General features: G+C 33.3%; 5 protein-coding genes across 8 annotated transcripts; 1 reads left to right on the top strand and 4 right to left on the bottom strand.

Moving 5' to 3' along the window:
• Positions 1–262: 262 nt before the first annotated feature.
• On the bottom strand, positions 263–3,464 carry DEM (dem protein). Its single transcript, NM_001247634.1, is given in 2 exon segments — positions 263–684; positions 1,782–3,464. Coding segments are annotated over 2 exon segments (1,935 nt in total). The 5' UTR covers positions 3,426–3,464; the 3' UTR covers positions 263–393.
• A 536-nt stretch (positions 3,465–4,000) lies between these two features.
• Positions 4,001–7,068, bottom strand: LOC101254788 (alpha-amylase). Its single transcript, XM_004238109.5, has 4 exons — positions 6,128–7,068; positions 5,863–5,995; positions 4,866–5,671; positions 4,001–4,409 (listed from the first exon to the last, which is right to left on the bottom strand). The coding sequence occupies exons 1-4, from the start codon at positions 6,203–6,205 to the stop codon at positions 4,155–4,157; spliced, it is 1,272 nt and encodes a 423-aa protein (XP_004238157.2). The 5' UTR covers positions 6,206–7,068; the 3' UTR covers positions 4,001–4,154.
• Positions 7,069–7,938: 870 nt separating this feature from the next.
• LOC101254480 (sterol carrier protein 2) lies at positions 7,939–9,358 on the bottom strand. The gene is made up of 4 exons (XM_004238108.5): positions 8,918–9,358; positions 8,760–8,820; positions 8,475–8,577; positions 7,939–8,233 (listed from the first exon to the last, which is right to left on the bottom strand). Exons 1-4 carry the CDS (start codon positions 9,047–9,049, stop codon positions 8,152–8,154), a joined length of 378 nt encoding a protein of 125 aa, XP_004238156.2. The 5' UTR covers positions 9,050–9,358; the 3' UTR covers positions 7,939–8,151.
• A 1,179-nt stretch (positions 9,359–10,537) lies between these two features.
• LOC101260340 (thioredoxin-like 4, chloroplastic) lies at positions 10,538–13,738 on the top strand. Of its 4 annotated transcripts, XM_069297423.1 has the most exons (5): positions 10,775–10,830; positions 11,611–11,698; positions 12,317–12,934; positions 13,234–13,287; positions 13,409–13,738. In XM_069297423.1, exons 3-5 carry the CDS (start codon positions 12,464–12,466, stop codon positions 13,529–13,531), a joined length of 648 nt encoding a protein of 215 aa, XP_069153524.1. In that variant the 5' UTR covers positions 10,775–10,830; positions 11,611–11,698; positions 12,317–12,463; the 3' UTR covers positions 13,532–13,738. The 4 variants fall into 4 exon arrangements, with proteins under 4 accessions (XP_010320331.2, XP_010320332.2, XP_069153524.1 ...); XM_010322029.4 differs by lacking the exon at positions 11,611–11,698 and having other exon boundaries at positions 10,538–10,830; positions 12,314–12,934; XM_010322030.4 differs by lacking the exon at positions 11,611–11,698 and having other exon boundaries at positions 10,662–10,830.
• A 1,716-nt stretch (positions 13,739–15,454) lies between these two features.
• CYP707A1 (abscisic acid 8'-hydroxylase CYP707A1) lies at positions 15,455–18,731 on the bottom strand. Its single transcript, NM_001247588.2, is given in 9 exon segments — positions 15,455–15,792; positions 16,214–16,332; positions 16,446–16,552; positions 16,750–16,828; positions 17,026–17,115; positions 17,248–17,499; positions 17,596–17,745; positions 17,996–18,317; positions 18,466–18,731. Coding segments are annotated over 9 exon segments (1,431 nt in total). The 5' UTR covers positions 18,678–18,731; the 3' UTR covers positions 15,455–15,692.
• Positions 18,732–21,186: the final 2,455 nt, after the last annotated feature.

The raw sequence follows: 21,186 nt of genomic DNA, 5'->3' as shown, positions 1-21,186 counted from the left end.
CTCCGTCCATTTTACTTGTCCATGTTTGACTTAACACATCCCAAAGAAATAATTAGTAAAATGGTGAAGTGAGACTACTGAAAATAGGTCAACAACTTCATACCAATAGGTATGTGTCCCGAGCAAAACAGAAATATTGGAAAATGCAAGTCACCTGGAATCATTGAACGGGGATTTAGAGCAAGCATTTTTTAGCTATTACAACAATAATAATGTCAGGCGAGGATACCTAGAATTTGGAAGACTGCCTTTTAAGGTTTTTAAACTAAAGTAGTAATACATTGAACTGGAAATGATTTGCAGATATGCAGTTTTTCAAGCTACTTAGTGTGAGAGACACTAATTCTGCTACAGATAAATCTAATAAGTTGCATATATGAACAGAATGACTGTTCAAATTTGTAAGCGCCTGCTAGAGATGCTGAATGAGCTGACTTTCATGGGGGTTGCTACCACCAGTGGTGCTTCAGGTGAGTCAGAAACAGCGTACTTGTCATGCATGAAACGACTTTCTACAATAGAGTCGTCTCTTAGGACTATCTTGTAACAATAGCAGCTCTTCAACCCAACCTGATTCTGGTAACACTCATGAGAACCATCCTTCACCTGTTGAAAATTCCAGATCACACTAAACTTCCCAACAGTAGCAACGAGGTGGCGCTCTTGCTTCCCATTCTCGGTGACCTAAAAAAGGTTCACAGTAAGAAAACGAGTATCGGAGGACTACAGAATTAACAAGACAATCTGCAATTTATATCAACAAACACTAGCAGTACAAATTTGCAGGATTTACTCTAAAAGGAAAGGAGTATAGTAGGATAGGATAAAAGAAGCAATATATACAAGCCGACAAAATCTTCATCCATAGTGCATTTAAGCTTCCTGATGAAAAGACATACATAACTTATTTCAAGCTACTGTTTATGCTTACTCCTTTAAATTTAGTATTTTAGTCTAATATAGTTAATCGAGTATGATAACTCTCCCACCAAGGGATGATCAAATGTAAGAGCATGACTCCTCATAGGATGAGGTAGTTTTGATTTATACTTATTTCTTCTCCATATTTCAAATTTTAACATCCGCATACATGAATTAGTTAGGGAAGAACTTCATAGTCTGAAATATATTTAAATCCAGTCCAGCATGACTTATCAACCATATAAGTAAGACTAAGTGCTTACAACAAAATTTATCAGCTAAAGATCATCAAGAATAGCTGTGCTGAAGAAAGAATGATCTGCACGAAATCTCATTACAACAACACTCTCTAAATTATTTGATAGGAATTCCAAAAGCCAGTCCATCTCACAGCATGCATTGCAAAAGAGCATATTTCGTAGTGATAAGGTGTACAAAAGTATAAAGTTCCTTTTCAATTAGAATGGTAAAGAAAGTCATACCAAGTCAAACAGTGGATCTCAAATTACAATTTGTATTAGTGCAAAAGATGCAAATAATCAAAGAAGTCCCGACTGTAGAGAGCTAGAAACATTCTTAAAACCTCCTAGAATTTATGACTGAATATACAATCCATCACATATGATATCGGAGTACATTACTAAAAGGAAGAATACAAAGGCATAGACAATATAGATATAGATTTCAGAAACACATCAATGTCAGTTTCCTTTGCTTTTAACACACACCATAAGGAATTAACTAAGCGAAAACTATTATGTTTGCATGAAGGAAGAAAGTAGGCATGCTAGTCAAAGTGTATGCTACATATACAACAGCTATAAACTAAAAGTAAGGGTAGAAGAGGAGAGAACTCATACCCATGAAAACTGAGCACTGCGGAACTTGTTAGCTCCAGCCATATGTGAATCGAGAGGGTTTAGCTTTAACAATCTTGGAGCGGAAATCTTATTTCCCATGCGACCAGCAAAACCAGTCTTAGTAGTTCCATTCTTGTCGATAAACAAGGTGCATATCAATATCAAGTAAGTATCAGTTGTCCCCAATATCCACTTCCCATCATAGGTAACATCCACATGAGTGATAGGAGAACCAAGGCCTGGAAAAGCAGTTTTAGCCTGTCTCATGGAACTGCTTGAGTACAATCTAATCTTGCCATCAAGTGAACCAACAACAATTGATCCATCACCAGTAGTAGCAAAGCACTGAAAGTTAGTTCCCCTCGAAAATTGATGTCCTTGAGTCCAATTCAGCACAGGAGTACTTTCATCGACTAGATTCTGAACCATCCCATGCCGATCACGCATATCCCACCTACACAATCTGTTATCATCTAGCCCTAAGAAAGTAGACCCCGAAGGATCCATCTGAGCTCCTTTGCTATCATTAGTGATATCCCTCATCGTGATATCAGTTCCATCTTTCTCAAACTTCCACTCGCTAACAACCTTCCCAGTCTCGATATCAAACTGATGTAATCCCCGAGAGTGAGGCTTTCTATCAGTCACTGGACTCATGAGAAGCATATTAGTCTCAGCTCTTAGAAGTAGAGCTTTCCTTGGAGTGGAATTAGGTACAGCAGACCTTTCCTTATCAAAATTGACACAAACACCTTTTCCACTTATTCCATGAGTATAGTTCCTCACAACCTGAATTCCAGAATCACTTATAAGAAAACTATTATCCAATGCACCTAATGCCAAGCTCTGAATAGCTCCTCCTTTAGCTGCCTCCTCAAACTCCTCCCTCAAATCATGGTTAACCCTCAAAGGTGTCTTCTTTTCAGACGCAGGGCTCTTCGCGAAGCTATCCCCAGCATCCTCCCACATTGAATCATCCGCAGCTTCTGGATTTGCCCACCCCATAAAGTCTTTACCATACACCTTAACTCTATTCTCATCATTTGCCTCAAACCCATAAGTATTCTCAAACAAACAGCTCTGATATAAGTCAATGAACGCCTTATATTCTTCCTCCCCAAAGAATCTCACAGCCCAAACCCCATTCGCCACAAAATCCACCCTTTTCTGCTCCTTAAATGCCTTGAGCTGCAAATTCTCATCAATCTTAGCCCGAACCTTCGACCCAATTTTCAAAACCCACCAAACATTCTCCTCAGTTTCTTCATTTTCATCATCATCCGATCCATCCTCACTACCCGATTTAACAAACGAATAAGCCGTCACCTTATCAGAAACTACCCATTTGGAATTTGCAGTGTTCCCACCAACATGAAGGTAAAGTTTAACAGCGTTTTTCGCTGTGGGGGTTTTAGCATGAGGAGTACCATACTTAAGCTTTAGAGCTTTCAGCTTTGCTTCAACATCATCCAAAGAAGATGGGGTTTTGCTCTGTTTCCGATCAGTGGAATACGGCGTCGTTTTAGCATCTGAGTAGTTATCTTCGTCTTCCTCTTCCTCCCTTGTTCGAGACTCGGACCCATATTCGGATTCAGACTCGGAATCAGAAAGCTCCAGATCTTCACGGCTGTGATTAGCACCCATTTGAACAAAGGGAATTTTGTTGATTTAGAGGAAAATGTGAAAACAAAAAGTGAAGAGAATCTTAGTTTAGTGAATAGGGGAGAACTGTGAGGAGCGCAATTTTCAAAATTTGAATTTTGACGGTTGGATTGGCTTATTATTAGGGTTTCAACTGGTACAAGTGGGATGAGGAAGATCCCATTTTAAATAAAATACTACAATAAATAAATAAATGAAATTATTTATTGTTTGGAGCCGTTTGGCTATAGATGTTGACAAAAAAAATTTATATTAAATTTGAAGATTAATTCATATTCAACTCATTCGAATTCGATCAATTCAATCATTTACCATCCCTATATGCATTATTGAAGGTGAAATAATCAACACATAAATAACTAAAATCGATATAACTAACATCTGCATAATAATACATAAATTCTCTCATAACTAATCTCTACATTACTTATAACTCTAACCAACTACCAAAAGAAAATAGGCGAAATATTTATTAAATCAATTGTTAAGAAATATTGTAAAATTTTAGAAGAAAATAATGTGGACCAAAACTAGTTTGCAATAGAGAAGTCATAATGTAATTGTGAATTGAGCAAGGACTATTGAATTGTTTATAATTTCTTGAATTTTTTGCCTTCATTATGTCAATATAAATTACATTTTCAATCATATAACGTTAACACTAACGAGAACCATTGTGGCCATGGTCCCTTTTAGTGTGGTACAATATGATTATGCCTTTTGCTCCCATACAGCATAGTCTTGTCCAGAAGTTGCCACCTCATAATTAGGTGGAATAAGATTTCCAAGATCAAGTTTTGGTCCAATCTTGACAATAATTTTGTGATGAATCATTGCTATATAAAGATCAGAATCAGAAGCCATTATTTGCACATTGCTTGTTGCACAAATCCTATTCCTCTTCCTAATAGAGATTAGTGCTGAAATTCCATCCTTGAAGCCCCAATCAAAGAAATGGTCATAAAACTGCAACCAAAAACAAGAATTTAATCAACTCCTCAGCTAATCGAAAACAAATGAGTCATATTCTATAACCATAACACTCAAACATGGGCTCAACTGGCAAGTAAACATTCCAACTTTGAGAGTGCACATCTAGACACCTCAGCTTGGTTTTATCTGGCAACTAACTACTCCAACTCATCCCCGTGTATCTCGCACGTGGCTAATGTGACACATAATTTTTGGAGGTGCTACATGATCATTTTGTAAGTTGGAGTGTTCAATTAACACGGTATAGACGAGTTGAGGTGTCTAGATGTGCATACTCAGAGTTTGAGTGTTTGTTTATGTATTATGAGACCGGCAATGTGAGCAAACTCACACAGGCCGAGTTTCTCAAATCCCCTGGAAAAGAATATAAATATCTTGTAAAAATAGAAAACAATGAGATATATAGAAAGAATTTATTTATTTTTTTACCACGGATGGGATTCCTGGATGAGTAAGAATGTATGCATATCCTTGCATAACTTTGTCTGAAGGGAAAGGCCACATATTTTGTGTCGATCCAGTATCATGATTATCGATAAAAGTCACAGCTTTTCGAGGCAAAACACCAATCATCCCAGGAGGTTTTCCATTTGGATCCTTCAATCTCCATAACTCTCCTTGAACTGCAGCTTGAAGAATTCCCTTTGTTGTAAAATCAAAAGCTGTTACAGCCCGCCCCGCATTTTTAACCCAACCAACTAGATCATTTCTATGATTGTCCTGGTTATATTCCGGTTTCCCGTCCTGGCCATAAGCAAGAGAGTTCCACAATTCACCAACAGCAAAATCCGGGGACGTGTTTCTCATATAAATCTTGGTAATGCAAGGTGCATATCCCTTAACAAAATCGAAACGCCAACCATCAAATCCAATTTCAGATTTCAGCCAGTTCATCCAGTCTGATAACTCTTTCTGCACTCTCGTATTAAGATGATCGATATCAGGTGCAGGTTCAAAGTCCAAACCCGTGTCTGGATTCCCCGTGCCATCAGAATATTGTGTGTCGTTCTTGCAAATGAAAGATGGACCCCAATCAAGCCGGTCATCAGATGTTCCTCCTTCAAAGATGCTGTATATTCCCCTGCTATCTTTGTTATCAGCAGTTCTATGATTTATTACTATATCAGCAACCGATTTGATCCCGTGGTCATGTAAAGCCTTAATAAGAGTTTTCAGTTGTTGCTGATTCCCAAACTTGGAAGCATCCAAGTCATACAACCTTCCTGGCATATAACCTGGCATAAAACATGGCATAAGCCTTCAAGCAATTCCATTTTGTAACGACTACATCAAATTTTATGGATTGAACTAATATATAAGTTGGTCATTAACTTGTCAGAACTATTTTCATTAAAATTTAGACCCTAATCTTCCGTGGTTATTTTGACTTCATTGATTACTAGGTCACAATCACTCCGAAAATTACCTTGAGGAGAAACGGAGTGAGATGATGGTGGCAACCAAACATGAGTAACTCCAGCTTTAGCCAAGTCCGGAACTAAGTTGATGAGAGAGTTGTACCATCCGCCCTGCTTATTACTCGATTCCCAATTGAACCCCTAACAAATGAATTCAAAGATTATAGAGAAACTAACTTTTCTTTATATACTTGAGCAAGTACTACATAAACATAGAGATACATATACATAGGAAAAGTTAAGAGAAAAATAAGGTTCTTTGGAGATGGATACCTGAAATAACACCGTCGAAGAGGCAAACATAGGAAGAAATAAAGAGAGAAGTAAAGAAAAAAGAAAAATGGAATTCATTGTTGTTGTGTTGTGTTGACTCCAAGCCTAGGATGAGGAACAAAAGATGGGCAAAGAAACTCTTATTTAAATGTGTTTTAGAGACTGAAAAACTGACTTTTTTGAAAAGTAAACACACTGGGTACAAGATTAACGGACTAGAAATTCCTTCAAACGTCACTCAACTACTACAACAACAATAACATATTCAGTATAATACCATAAGTAAAGTCTGAAAAAAAAGTATTGTATGCAACCTTACAAAAGAGGTTTTCTACGAGAGATCTCGACGTTAAAGTCCCTCAACTTTTTGATTTTTCGTAAAGTTTTCATTGTTTTGGTCTTTCTTTTCTCGACTTGCATGCTGAGCAACGAGCACACAAGACACGGGAGTTGTGCGGTCTGTATTTAAGTTGTGGAAAATAAAAAATTGAGAATAAGCTTTCACATGTGTGGGGGCACAGGTGCACCATCTAGAATTAGTGGATTCATAGTGTATATATATATGTTTGTAAATTTTGAATCCTTTGATGAAAATTCTGGGTCCTCCACCACGGTTGTGGGCTAGATGAAAAGACATGGTAGTGCTTGAACAAAGGTGGATTTTGAAAAATCATTATGCTCGAAGTGACTTCTTGAATAATTCAATGACATCATGAAAAAAAAAAACAAGACCAAATTGAAGAAAAGAAGGTGCATATGATGGATTTTAGACTACACCGTGTATGTTGTTGCTGATGATGGATCATCTGAAACAGGCTTAAAAAAACAATAGACTCAATAACTCATGATCTGACTGCAGAAGTAACAAAAACATTCATGAACTTTATCATCCATTCGTAGATTCATTTAGAAAGCTTGCTTCCCTTCAATGGCTTATCATTAGCTACAGAGCATCAATAATCAAATGCTACTATGATAAACAAAGCTAATTTACATGAACTTCAACTAATACCTCAGAAGGTTGAGTCGATCTATCGTACTGTCACAAACAGCAAATTACACGACTTGTATGAAACAGAATAATCAATGAAGGACATAATCACAATACTGAATCACCATCAGTGATATTATAAGCTCGTAAAACATAATCATAAGGCTCGGTGATAATGGAAGAGCATATCAAAACCATAGTGTATGATGATGAAGTTGCTTTGAGCACAACAGTAAGCCAAGAGAAGCTAACAACTCTTATAATTTCTAATGCTATAGATAAATACATAAATTTCAAATCTGTAACAAGCTTTCGCATTTAAAAGAAGGTTCTTTCAGATCAACTAACATGTTAATCCACGATAAGGTTTCTGTGAGATGTAACATTGAACAATCATCTAACATTTTCAACCAGCTAGTGTGTTTACTAGCATCTAGTTACATCTCCATTGCAAATGAGCAGCATTTCATCAGCCCTGTATAATAACTCGGATGGGGTTTACTGTTTACAATAACCAGCACTTAAGCATTAGCACTTCCAACAGAGTTCCGAATTACTACACTTAATTCCAGTTGTAGTATTAGCCAACTATCAAGGACAAAGTTACATGAGCAACTTCGATAAGATGATGAGAGTATAATCAGATCTACGCTAACGCCACAAAAGGCTGAACCAATTTATCTTACAGTCACAACTCACAAACAGCAGTTACAAGACTTGTATAAAACAGAATAAGTAATGCAATATCAGTTTTCATCATCTGTAATATGATCTTAGTATAAAATGATAAGACATAATTATAAGGCTCTAACAGCGAATCTGCCACAGTAAAATGCGGACATTTATATTTCAGTTCCTTTAAAATAAGCCCAGAATTTCATTACTACATTATAAAGGAACACATAATTATACCTAAGAACAGACAGATACATTATAAATCCCCCATAATTTCTTATCGTATTATCTGATTTTGTGACTCGAGAGAAGAAAACCTAAATGAACAGTCTTTCTACTGATATTTCAGCAGATTTGTTCACATCTTTGAAGGCTTAGGGAAAATATCAGGTGTGAATTTCTGAGCTGCACTTATGCTTCCCTTAATCTTCATCGCACCCCTGCATCAAGATCCAATCGAAAATAACATATTACCAAAAAAAGCTCGAAACTTTTAGTGTGCCAAAACAAAGAATCCCAACAACTGAAAAAGGTAAATAGAACTTATGTTGCTCAAGCTCAGAAAAAATATGGTCACACTCGTGTCTAATCCTCCAAAAATATACTACTCTACTACTTTTCGAAGATTCGGCATGCACCCGAAAAAAGTCCGAGCAACATAGAACTAAACAATAATAGTACCTCATAAAAGCAATTTGAGGGTTCATTTTCCCAGTGGCAATCTTCACAAAATCACCATCCGTAAATGAAAAAGTTGCATCAGGCTTCCCACCTTCATATGGCCCTAAATTCTCAAATAACAAAATACCCAAATTCAATTCGGATCCAAAATATTCAATTGGAAACCTGACCTAGAAACTGATAAATCTGGATCCTTTTAACATAAATTCTCTACATATATTGCTCTATTATTCCAATAACGATTTTTTAAAAAGTAAAAAGAAAAAAAAAGAAAAATAACCAAACCTTCCTTTGTTTCTCCCTTTTTCAGATCAACAACATACACCTTCTCATTGAATCCAATTTTCTACCGATCAAAAAATTAAAAAAAAAATCAAATTAACACAAGATAAAAAACAAAGCAACATCTATACATGAATATAAAAATTAGGGGAAACTTAAACCTTAGGTGCGATGTTGATTTGGTAAACGAGACCAATTTTCTTAATGAGTTCCTTGCCAGCATCAGTAGAAAGATGAAGTTTCAATTGATCGAATATAGCATCTGATTTGAGCTGAGTAGAAGTTTCGGCCATGGCTGATATTGATGCGAAAAGTAAAAGAGGAATAGAGAATTATGAGGTAGAGAAAAAGTAATTCCTATTATATAAAGAGAGTAGCCGTAGAGTATTAATGGGAGATGGAAATTTGGAATTTGGTGGAAGAAATATTAAAAAAGAAATTGCAGTTTTGGTTACCAATGAAGAAGACGAGTAATAACTGCAAGTAAGATAAGTTGGTGACAAGAGATGGACACGCAATTCAATGTACATGATTAGTTAATTCTTAATTCGTTTGTTTCAAAAGATTGTTCCCTTATAATCCGTTTCAGAAAAAATGATCCCTCTTTTTTTCTTTTGACAAAATTTTAATTTTAACTTTTTACGTGACATATTTAAGACTACAAAATTAAAGGGCATTTTGGTATATATGACATAACTTTAATTTAGAACCACAAAATTAAAAAATAAATCTTAAACTCCATTTCAAATCAAACTAAACCATCCTTTTTAATAACGAGAGAGTAATATATATGATCTTTCGTTTTAATTTATATATTATTTTTGTTTTTTTTAGTATTTATTGTTGCACAAAATCATTATATAAATTACACACTCTTTATATTTTATTTAGAGAGTTATTAATCTCGAAAGTATAAATTTGATTTATTTAGAAAAACTAAAGGATTATTTCATGTCTATTAATCTATCTAAATAATTTATATTCATTTATTGAAAATTTGACTTCAAGAGAATACTAAATAAGAGATTGTTTGATTGGAAACGAGTTATCCCAGGATATGTTATCCTCGGGTTAGCTATCTTGATATTACTTATCTCACCATGTATATGACATAACTTATCCCAAACATAATAACCAAACAACATATTTTTTTTATCTCATCACTATTATTTCTGATCTCTTACACCAAACGAGCCCAAAAAATACAATGATAAACTTAGTTTTTTAGAAACGTAAAACCTAAAATGCTAATAGAGAAACAGAGGTAATAAAGTGCTATTTCAATTTAATAATGTTCAATTATCAAAAGATACTCCCGAATTATGAAACTATTAACTGTTTTACATTTTCTAGATGAATAGTTTGAAAATAATGAAAAAAATAATAGTGAAAATAACTTACAATTAATGTGTCAAAAAATCTAATAATTTATGAATTAAAAAGAGTATTTAATAAATAATATTTTTTTGATAAACTATAAATACTTATTTTGAAACGGAAAAAGTAAGAATAGTAATAAAATAATAGTTGGTCCAGTCATGCAAGGAAACTATACAAATTACAAAATAGAAGCTTCTTCCAATTGTAATTGTACTAGATTGAATGGGCTTTATTATGAGCCCCATTATGTTGATACTTTGGGCTTTACTCAGATCCATATACCTATAAACTAGGTTCATGGGCTAAATCCATAACTTACAATGAGCTTGGGGTGATGAATAGGGTAGAAATTGGAGAAATTACTAAGATATAATCTCGAGAGTTTGATAAGAGGTATTAGGTAAATTTTTTATATTATTTATTTTATCATTTATATTATAACGATGCGATAAGTTTAAATATTTATCACCCTCCAGAAGCGTTTTGTATTCGCAATAAATGGATAGTGCAATTTTCTCAGCATTTGACGGATGGAAAATAGAAAAATCAGCAAGTTGATTGGTTTAAAACCTGTAAAGGGCCCCAAATGTGAAGTGGATAAAATGATAAGTAGCCAAACGTGTCCTTTTTCTCATCCAAATAAAAATTGCTTCTTTATTGCTGTGTTGCAGACTCGCGCCATTGCTGCTAACTGGTAATTTACGGATCTCTTCTAAAACTTACATCATATCCCTTTTATTTCTTCCTCTCATTCATTTAAAATTTTGCTTTGTTTTTTAGTTTACCAATTTAAAACTGTTACCTTTTCTTGTTATTTGTTGATATCATTTAGCTTTTGTTTGACAAATTGTTGTAGTAATTCTTTATTTGTACCAATAAAGTTGTGGTGGAGTGAGGTCTCGGGTTTGAGTCTTATTGGTATGAAATTGCCTTTGTTAGGGAGCATCTTAACCCAATGTGGGACTTCTCGGTGGAAATTCAGATTTAGTCGGCTCTAATGTGAATACGGAACACTGGATGGAAACCAAAAAAAATTCTTTCTTTGTGGCTGATTTATTATACGGTTTCCATCCTTTCTTAGCAAGTGTTTTAGTTTGACAAAGCACGGAGTTAAGAAATTAAGGGATATATTTGAATCTTGTGTGATTAAATTAAAAGTGTGTATAGTTCGTTAAATCTTGTACTCTTAAACTTCTTGTGAAAAATGTTGGAATTGAAACACTTACTAATTATAGGAAAAAGGACTCTTTTTGACACAGATCAAAAAGAAAAAGTAAGACACTTGAATTGGGATAAAGTATCTAATTAAGGGATCATTAACTCATACTATTTGCTTGTGGGCATTCTTTGTTTTGTCTTCATCTCTACTTGAACTTGTTATGTACCAATATTTATAGGCTAAATTTAGCTCTATCAATAAAAGAACTAGTCTTTTGGTTGGGATCCACTGTTTGATCTATAACATTGTTATCAGAGCGGGTGGATCAATGCGATTGGAATTGGTGGCCTGGACCAAGAGCGATGCCAACTCTGACCAACGAAGTCGTTGGTTCTCAAATGGGGTAGATTATATTCAGATGTTTAAAAACAAATATTGTTAAATCATTCAGTGTTAAGATCTAGATACAAAATCTTAAGATGTGCATTCAGATTCTGATGTAATCTTAGTGAAAACAAATGAGGCCTTAGCAGGTATAACCAAAGTGAACAGATGAAGAAAGATATAGCTAGACTTAGAACCATTATATATAGCATACTGAATCCTTCAAAGCTCATATTTTGTTATAGACTCCACTTTTTGCTGGAGCAAGAATTTTTAACTCTTCGTTTCCTAATGTGGCATATTCGATCTGCATGTAAAGAGACTTGTAGAGCATATTTTCTGTTGGAGTGCAGGATCATGCTGAAATGGATACAATTACGCGTTTGTGTTCTCTAGTTTTGTAGTTGTAGATGTAGCAAGATGGTTTTTTCTTGACCTCACAAACATGCTTCTGCTTGACTGTTTGTTTGTGTGTTATAATCAGTGAGAATCAAGTTGATCTTTTTTCTTTTTTTTTTTTTTTGTCATTCCTAGTTTACAAATTTATGAAATACATGTGGTAGCCTCTTTATTGTAAACAATAACAAAAAAAAAAATCCGTTTTGACTCATGAAAGGTTGCCTTCTGATTTCAGCAGACTCTACGGTGTAATCTCATAAATGAGAATTTGATCTGAAAAACCACAAGGAATTGTCGCTTTATTATGTGTGGATGTTAGCTTTTGCTTGTCGAAAATCTCTAAGAGCTTTCCATCGGGAGGAAATATAGTTCTTAATACAGACTCATGCAAAGACTAAGCATTCTTGATTGGCAGTGTAACTTGAGTTTTCGATGCATAAATCTACTAGATGGTGAATCAGCCCATACATTGCTTCACTCATTTTCCTGTAGAAGAGGCAGTAAATCATATCATCCAAAGACAAGACTTTGTCCAAAACTTAGACATGCTGATTTGAATGTCACACTTCAATGTCTAATGCGTCAATGCTCAGAAATTCATAGCATGGTTAGTGACAACATTGATGAACTACTTGACGAAGAGGACGATTTATGTCCTGTTGAATGTGTAAGAGAATTTAAGACTGATGAGGAATTCTCCATAATATTGGAGAAGGCGAAAAAGGCTGGTTCTTTGGTTGTGGTAGACTTCTTTCGCACCGCCTGTGGAAGCTGCAAGTACATAGAGCAGGGGTTTCAAAAATTATGCAGGGGAGCTGGTGATGAACAAGCACCAGTTATCTTCTTAAAACACAATGTAAGTACTACATTAGACTTAATATTAAAAAGGAAAAGCCTTGATCACTTCACTTCATTTCTTCCACGTAAATATCAAACATCACGAGGACGCTTGGCAAACAAATGGTTATCTACATTTCTCCTTGAAGGTTTTTGGATTCATTTAAATTGATATTAACCTATTCATTGCATATTTTGGTCTAAGCGTGGAGCATTTCTGTATTAGTCTAGACTTGTTAGTAGCAAATGCATTTCCTTTTCACTTTTTTCCTATAATGAAATGAAAGATAGTATGACTAATCATTCCCGTCTCTCCAGGTGATCGATGAGTATGATGAACAATCTGAGGTTGCTGAACGACTGCGAATCAAGGTGAGACATTTTAATGGCTTAAAATCAATTTAGAAGTCTCTAATGCAACTAGAACTTTTACGTCTCGAATTGCTTAGGCTACAAAAAGTTGCTTATCTCAAATTTGATTGATTTCATGCAGACAGTACCTCTTTTTCACTTTTATAAAAATGGAGTCCTATTGGAAGCTTTTCCCACCCGAGACAAAGAAAGGATACTTGCAGCTATTCTTAAATACTCTGCTCCGGCTTCCGCGGATGCTTGAATTGGTCTGGTTTGCACTTGCTTCTAAATAATGTTAGTGCTTCTGTATAATCATTCTTGGTGCTCAGCACACATTGAAACAATTTCTTCATTACCACATCTGTATTATAATATCTTTGTACTTGTTGTTCTACTTAAATAAGCATCGATACTGGATACTCTTGTATATTGATAGTCCTTTTTACTTATATCCATTTTGTGTTAGACGGCACTCCTGAGCATTAGCTGGTTGACATCTTTTAGATTTCTTGCAAATGCATTGCTATTTAGTACGCTGTCGTTGGCAATGTAGCAGCTCGAGTAGTCCACCGACAGGAGACAGGCTCGGGTCTGGGACTCCGTGCCCATCCCTAGAGGCCAGAGCCAATCCTTCTCCCACATTTAAAATGTCCAAAGTTCTGGAGTAGTGAACTGTGGGAAAGTTTAGATATATATGAAAAGGGACCTTAGCAAAATGAATATATACAAGCAGCTGATGATGAGCATTAGTATGAAACTTCTGTATAGAACCTCGAATTCGAGTTCTTTTTACCATGACTGCAAATTTACTTGTATTCAAGGTAAGTGCCTGTGCTTATCTTTAGAGATTGGCTGCAGCTCTTATCTCATTTTGTAAATAGATCATTGCATGGATCTTGGGATGTATTTCTGCCATTTTGCTCCCTAATATGAAATGCATTGCTAAGTTCTCGCTAATTTGTTGTCTTCCATCTCATTCTTTTTCCTTTTTCGGGAAAAGCCTCTCTACTTCTACAAGGTAGGATAAGGTACGTACATTTTACCCTCCCAGACCTAATTATGTGATTTCACTAGGTATGTTGTTAATCAACCATCCAATTATTTGATAGTGTTTGATCGAACATGGGGTTGACACATAATCTAAAAATGATGAAATACCAAAAACTATTTCAATACCTAACTAGGTTTTTGTATTCATCTAGACCTACCAAAAGTTGATGAGTTCTTTGGTCTTTTTTAGTCTTGGAAAACTTTCATCTCACGAGCTCGCTTTTGGGTGAGGTAGGTTCAAAGTTCATTTTCTTTTCATGATATTAAAGTTAAGTCCATCCCAGTCGCGATTTACCTGAATTTCAATCCTTGTATCATATTGTCCACACTCCACATCTCAATGCATGGATGCCCCAAGAGGAAGGGTGTTGAGTTCCCAGGTCGGTGAGTAGAGTTAGGTTCTTTGATCACTTTATATGATTTTTGAACAAACCATACTTCATGTGTTAACTTTTAGAAATGACTTAGATGGTAAAAAGTTAATGTAAACATAGAAATGTATCACTCTTTTTGAAATATACGAAATAGAAACGGAATACCAAGCTAATTGAGGCCTATCTCATATCAAACAATAGATATCTTGATTGGAATTCTCATTGAACAACATTGTCTCCTCTCTTTTTTTCGTCTCATTTGACGGTCTATATTTATATAGAAATTCAACTTAATTCGAAATTGAATCAAGAAATCTCTATTACAAACAAAAACTCTTCTTAGTAAAGACAACCCCTTATATATAGAAAAGAGTACATGCAGTGAACAAGAAGGGTAAAATTCTTCAAAAGCCACAAACTCTAGTAGCCACATTTTAGCACATTGTACAAGGTCAATCATAAGTCCCCCACCCCACCCCCCCTTTTTTTTTTTCTTTTGGGTATTGTGCTCTCCAGCTTAGAGATCACCCACCACTTTTTACCTCACCCAATATAAACTCCAACACTTGGCTCCTCAATAACCACTTTGATAAGGACCTTACAACAAGGACTTGTACTCTTAACAAGACACATGGCAAATACACAGGATACTTTAATTAAAAAAAAAAAACATACCATTTTTTGCCAATCCCCAACACATGGGCAAAGTCTATTTGCTTTTTTTGTCAAACAAAAGCTAAATTAAAGAAACCAAAAGAATTGAGTCATCAAATTTTACACTTTGTGTATTCCAATTCTTGAAAAAAATTGAAATGTTACAAAATGTTGCTAGCTGTAAAGGTACTCAAAATTAAGTAAAATTCTTGAAATATATAAGTACTAATTTGGAGATCTCTTTCATCCCCTTATATGTTTTTGGGAGGTGGGGTTTGGGGTTGATAAGCAACAATTTTGGATAAGATTGATGAAATCATTGAGATATGCAAATCAAAAGAGCCATTAGGTTGATGTAGTTTTCCAAAATCTTGCAGCTAGTCCACCCAATGGGACTGGGAATGGTCCATATTGAATCCCACTACCAGATCCTACCACTTCCCACCTGTAAATAAAAAATAAAAAAAATCAATCAGTCGACTACGTCTCAATTTCTTTTTTGAGTCAGATCAATTTTATCTGGCATAAATAACATCCTTATAAGATGATTACAAACATGATAAATAATCTAAACGAGACATCTAGATCCCAACTTCGATGTGTATTTCACATATTGCATGTGTTTTTTGAATAAGAGATCGCCACACAAGAATATAACGACTTATCATCGATCTGAGTCATAGTAGTTACTATTACTCCAAAAAAAAATCACACATTCTATCTACTTTTATATGTTTAATGAAGTTTGTTACAAATAGTTTCTTTTGAGGAACACTAATAATTACTCATGATTTAACATATCATGATCATATGATTATTTGGAAGGTACATTATTATATTAAAATAAAAAAAAATTATTGAAGTACCTGAATTTAGTGACTAGATGATGTGTCATAATGAGAATTTCCAGCTTGGCAAGTTCATTCCCTGGACAAGCATGTACACCACTGCCAAATGGCATAAATGTATTGGGTTTCGGCGCATTCTGTAAAATATAAAATATGAATAAATATTAGTAATGTACAATTTTTATTATTTTTGAACTAGTAAAGTATATTATTGGGGTAGGTAAATAAAATCATAAGGGTATTATTGTACCTCAAATCTTGAAGGATCAAATTTTTGTGGATCAGGAAAGAACTCTGGGTTGTGATGAATATTTCTGAACAAAGGCATCACCTTCCATCCTTTTGGAATTAGGTATCCTACACCCCACATTTTAAACGAGTTTAAATTTTATACATCGATAATATATAGAGATTCATATCACTAACATACATATTTTGCTTAAATCTTTCAAAAATGTTATCTTATCTGATATGTCAAATTATTCATTTTAAAAGAATTTAACATGTGTATTTCTATAGAATTCGAGCAACTAGTACTTTTTCAATTGGCTTACCTTTGTATTCCACATCAGCTACAGCCTCTCTAAATGCAAAAGATATAATACTAGCCATTCTCAGTGTCTCCAAAACAACCTAAACAACAAATATAGTCAAGAAGTTAATTTATTAATATTAAACTATCATAGTCCTACAACTTTTGTTAAGAAAGTCATTGTCTCCCAATTAGTAACAAAGGTGGAGCTACAGTTCAAACGAAAAGTTATCTTTTAAAAAATTTTAAAATTTATAAACTCAAAATTTTAACTCCGTTACTGAATCTACACACTTACCCTGCTAGTGATAGGCATCTTTCTTGTTTGTGTCCATGTCAACCCATGATTTTCTTGTTCATTTGACTGCCAAATAACTTTCTGTTCAGCCTGCATATATAATTATTGCCAAATATTAAATGCCAAGACTAAAGTGTCTTCAAATCAATAATTCTTTTTTTGAAAAAATAATTAATTAATAATTAAAAATAGAATGTTCTAGATGTTTTTCCTTTTTTTTACCTTGACACACTCAAGAAGCTTTGGATTATCATGAAGATACTTTATAATCCAAGTCAAAACACTTGCTGTGGTATCTTGAGCAGCAAATAAAACTCCAATTATATTATCAGCAATTTGATCTTCATTTAATACCAAAAATCCTTTTTCTTCTTTAGCATTCAAGAAACAACTCAACAACCCTTTTTCTAGTGTCTTCTTCTCCTTCATTTCTCTTATTATTTCACTCAAAATCTTCCCAAGTTTCTTTCTTGCCTACACACACAAAATAATAATCAAAACACGATCGGATCAGTTTCTGTACACCTCGATTTTAAATCTAAGTGATGTATGACTAAAAATGACACTTACTTGAAGGGCTTTTCTGTAAAGAGTCCCTGGCAAATTTATTGGAAATGAATTATAACCTTTATCAACTATGCTATAATTCTTCTTCAATTCTTCCTTAACATGACCATCCAAATGTCCAAATATAGCAAGTATACCTACTTCAAAAGAAAACTAACACAAAAAGAAAAAAAAAATGTCAAGATTTTATTTTTCCAACACTATCAACAAAAACAAGTAATTAAAAGTTCATTTGACCAAAATTATAAAAAGTGCTTATAATAGAAAAATTGAGAAGTTGGTCAAACAAACTATGAATCTTGATTTTACGATTTTACAAAACAAAAAGTACTTTTCAAAATAACTAGATTTTACGAAAATTTGATCAAACAAACTATGAATCTTTTAAAGTAAGATGACCAACCTTTTTCATCTCATGATATGTGTTGACAACATGTCCTCCAACCCAAGAATTCAATGCAGAAATCGATAATTCTTCGATATAAGGGATTTGATTTCGAATGGATTCTGGATTTAAAGGAGCTTGAACAAGTTTTCTAAGGTGATTATGATAATCTCCTTGATGAAAAAAAATTGCAGATTTACCAATTAAATTCTCTTTACTTTTAGGATAAGTTGGCTTAAACAAATTTGCTTGGTTCACTAGTACAAATCTAGCAGCTTCTGGACTTGCCAACATCACACATGGACAACCTAGAATTTTTGTCTTAAAAATTTCACCAAACCTGAAAAAAAAAAATAATGTTATTCGTATCATAAAGTCTCACATTGAAATAAAACGCTTATCAGAGTTAACTTTAACTCTGGTAGGTTGTACAAAGGGCAGGGACGTATGTACGAAGTGAAAAATTAAAAAAAAAATTGATATGGTACCTTCTTTGCCTATTAATGAAGAAGGCATTAGGGTCTTGAGAGTAAAGTTGAAGAGTTTCACCAATATAAGGCCATCCCATTGATCCAGGAGGAAGTTTATAAGCATTTTTCTTGGATGATGAATTGTTATTTTTGCCAAAACAAAAATAATAAGACAAGTAACCAAGAACAAACATAGAGATATAGAGAAATATTTCAAAGTAATTAACCATGTTGCTATTTTTTTGTTATGTAGAATGGACAAATGAAGTTTGTTTAGTGAATGAAGTGATCTTTTTTTTGTTGTTGTTGTTGAAGAATGGAGATGGTGGTAGCCTCCTTTATATAGGCATGAAAGGGATGTGAATAGGAGAATATACTAGTACTAAAATTTAAAAAAAAATAAAAATAAAGTGTATATTCTTTTATTGGTGAAACATTTGATAAGATGTACTATATTAATTAAAAATTATTTTATTTCTTTATTTAGCCTCACTAATAAAAGTAAATTAATAATAACTTAGCTAATTTTTTATTGGAATAAAAATTCAGGAAAAAGAAATCCTGATTTTGTCTCCTTAATTTTGGGATTTGGTCAAAAATCAAAATGAGAGTGGATTAGAATGAGGAGGTGGATATAAATGTCAGGTTCTAATAAATATTTTTTAAAAAAATATATTAAATTTTTCTTGTCAATAAAAGTAAATTAATATATAATTTAGCTAATTTTTCATTGGAATAAAATTTAGGAAGAAGGGATCCTATTTTGTTTTCATTTTTGATTTGAACATAATGAGAGTTGACTGGAACGAGAAAATGTAAGGCATAAGGTGTGAATAAATATTAATAAAAATATATAAGAGGAAATTATATTAGATTAAATTCAACTTATTTCTTATTTTGTCCTCCCAAATAGAGAAAAATATTAATAAATAACTACCTATTTTTTTATGAAGTAAAATCTAGGAACAAAGAGTTTTCCTGATTTGTTTTCTTATTTTAATTTTGGAATTTGAATATAATGAGAGTTGTCTATAATGAGAAAATGGATATCGACATTAAGTGTGAATAAATATTAATAAAAATATTTAATAAAAACATATTAAATAAAATTTATTAATTTTAATATATGTACTTTTTTTCATTGTACTAAAATCTAGAAGACAGAGTTTTGTGTGTGTTTTTAAATTTTTTTTATTTTTTTTTTGAATTTGAATATAATGAGAGTTGACTGGAACGAGAAAATGAATATCGATACGAAGTGTGAATAAATAATTATAAAAAATATTAAATAAAATTATATTAGATAATATTCAATATATTCTTATTCTATTTTGCAAAAAAAATAATTAATAAATAACTTTGTTGTGTTTTCATCGAAGTAAAATCTAGGAAGAAAGAGTTTCTGCTTTGCTTTCTAGAGTTGACTAGGATGAGAAAATGGATATAGACACCAAGTATGAATAAATATTAATAAAAATATTTAATAAGCAATTATATTAAATAAAATTCATTAAATTTAATAAATAATTTATGTCTTTTTTCTCATTGGATAAAATCTAAAAGAAAGAATTTTCCTGATCTTGATTTATCTTTGAAATTTGGATATAATGAGAGTCGACTGGATTGAGAAAAAGGATATAGACACCATGTCTGAATAAATATTAATAAAATATTATTAAAAATATATTAGATAAAATTCAAGTTATATTTTTATTTTGTCCTCACCAATTAATGTACATTTAGAGCCGTCAATATGGGCTTGGCCTGTTGGATCGACCTGGCTTAATCCGATATTTAATAGGGTTGAGCTAAGATTTTTTGAGCCCATTTAAGATAAGGACTTTTTAGCCCGGTCTGAATAAGCCTAACGATTTGAGGGCTTCAGAAATATCGGTAACTTAACTTAATAAATATTTTAGGCAAAATGGTCTGATGGACCTCTGTACTTGTACCAGTTTGTATTATGGACCCTTCTACTTACGTCTTTGTTATCTAGCCTCTTACACTCAATAAAACACAATATATCAAACCCCTCTGACCATTGTCCATGCTTATGTGGCATTAAGATAATTGAGTTCAGGAGCGGCTCAAGCATATTAGTGGCCTAAACCAAAAATCATATGGGGCCTTAAACTTGAATTGTTAATAATTTTTATATAATTGATTACTTCTAGTTTTCAAGTGATAATATAACCATTCTTATTTTAAATTATTTTTCATGAGATATAATAATCCAAACATGTCAAATTTCTTATAATATTTTCTTTATTTTTCATGAAAAGTTAACTTTTTCTACAAATAGTATTCAATATTTGTTAAAATAATAATAATGTATAATCTATTATTACAAAAATGAGGCCCCTTAAATTTAGGGGCCTAAGGCACATGTCTTTTTTTTAACCTGTCGAGCCACCCCTGATTGAGTTGGCAATAGAGTGAGGCTAAACGCCTATCAAGGCAAGTGACCATATAAAGACAATTTTATTTGTGAATTTGATTAACAAGTAGTAACGTTAACATCATCTAATTTTGTTTTGTCGATATTTATGATAATATTTTAAATTATAATTTATAATTTAAATTAATATCTATATAAAAAAATATATTATTTTTAACAAGTGGGTTGGCCCGACAAGCTTGTAGCTCACGTACCTGTGGGTTGGATCGACCATTTTCTGACCCACACAAAAAATGGGCTAGTCCGGCCTGACCGTAAAATGTCAAAACCTGTATGGATTA

This window comes from Solanum lycopersicum, chromosome 4 (genome assembly GCF_036512215.1).
Source record: "Solanum lycopersicum chromosome 4, SLM_r2.1".
NCBI lineage: Eukaryota > Viridiplantae > Streptophyta > Magnoliopsida > Solanales > Solanaceae > Solanum > Solanum lycopersicum.
This window is presented reverse-complemented; position numbering and strand designations above follow the sequence as displayed.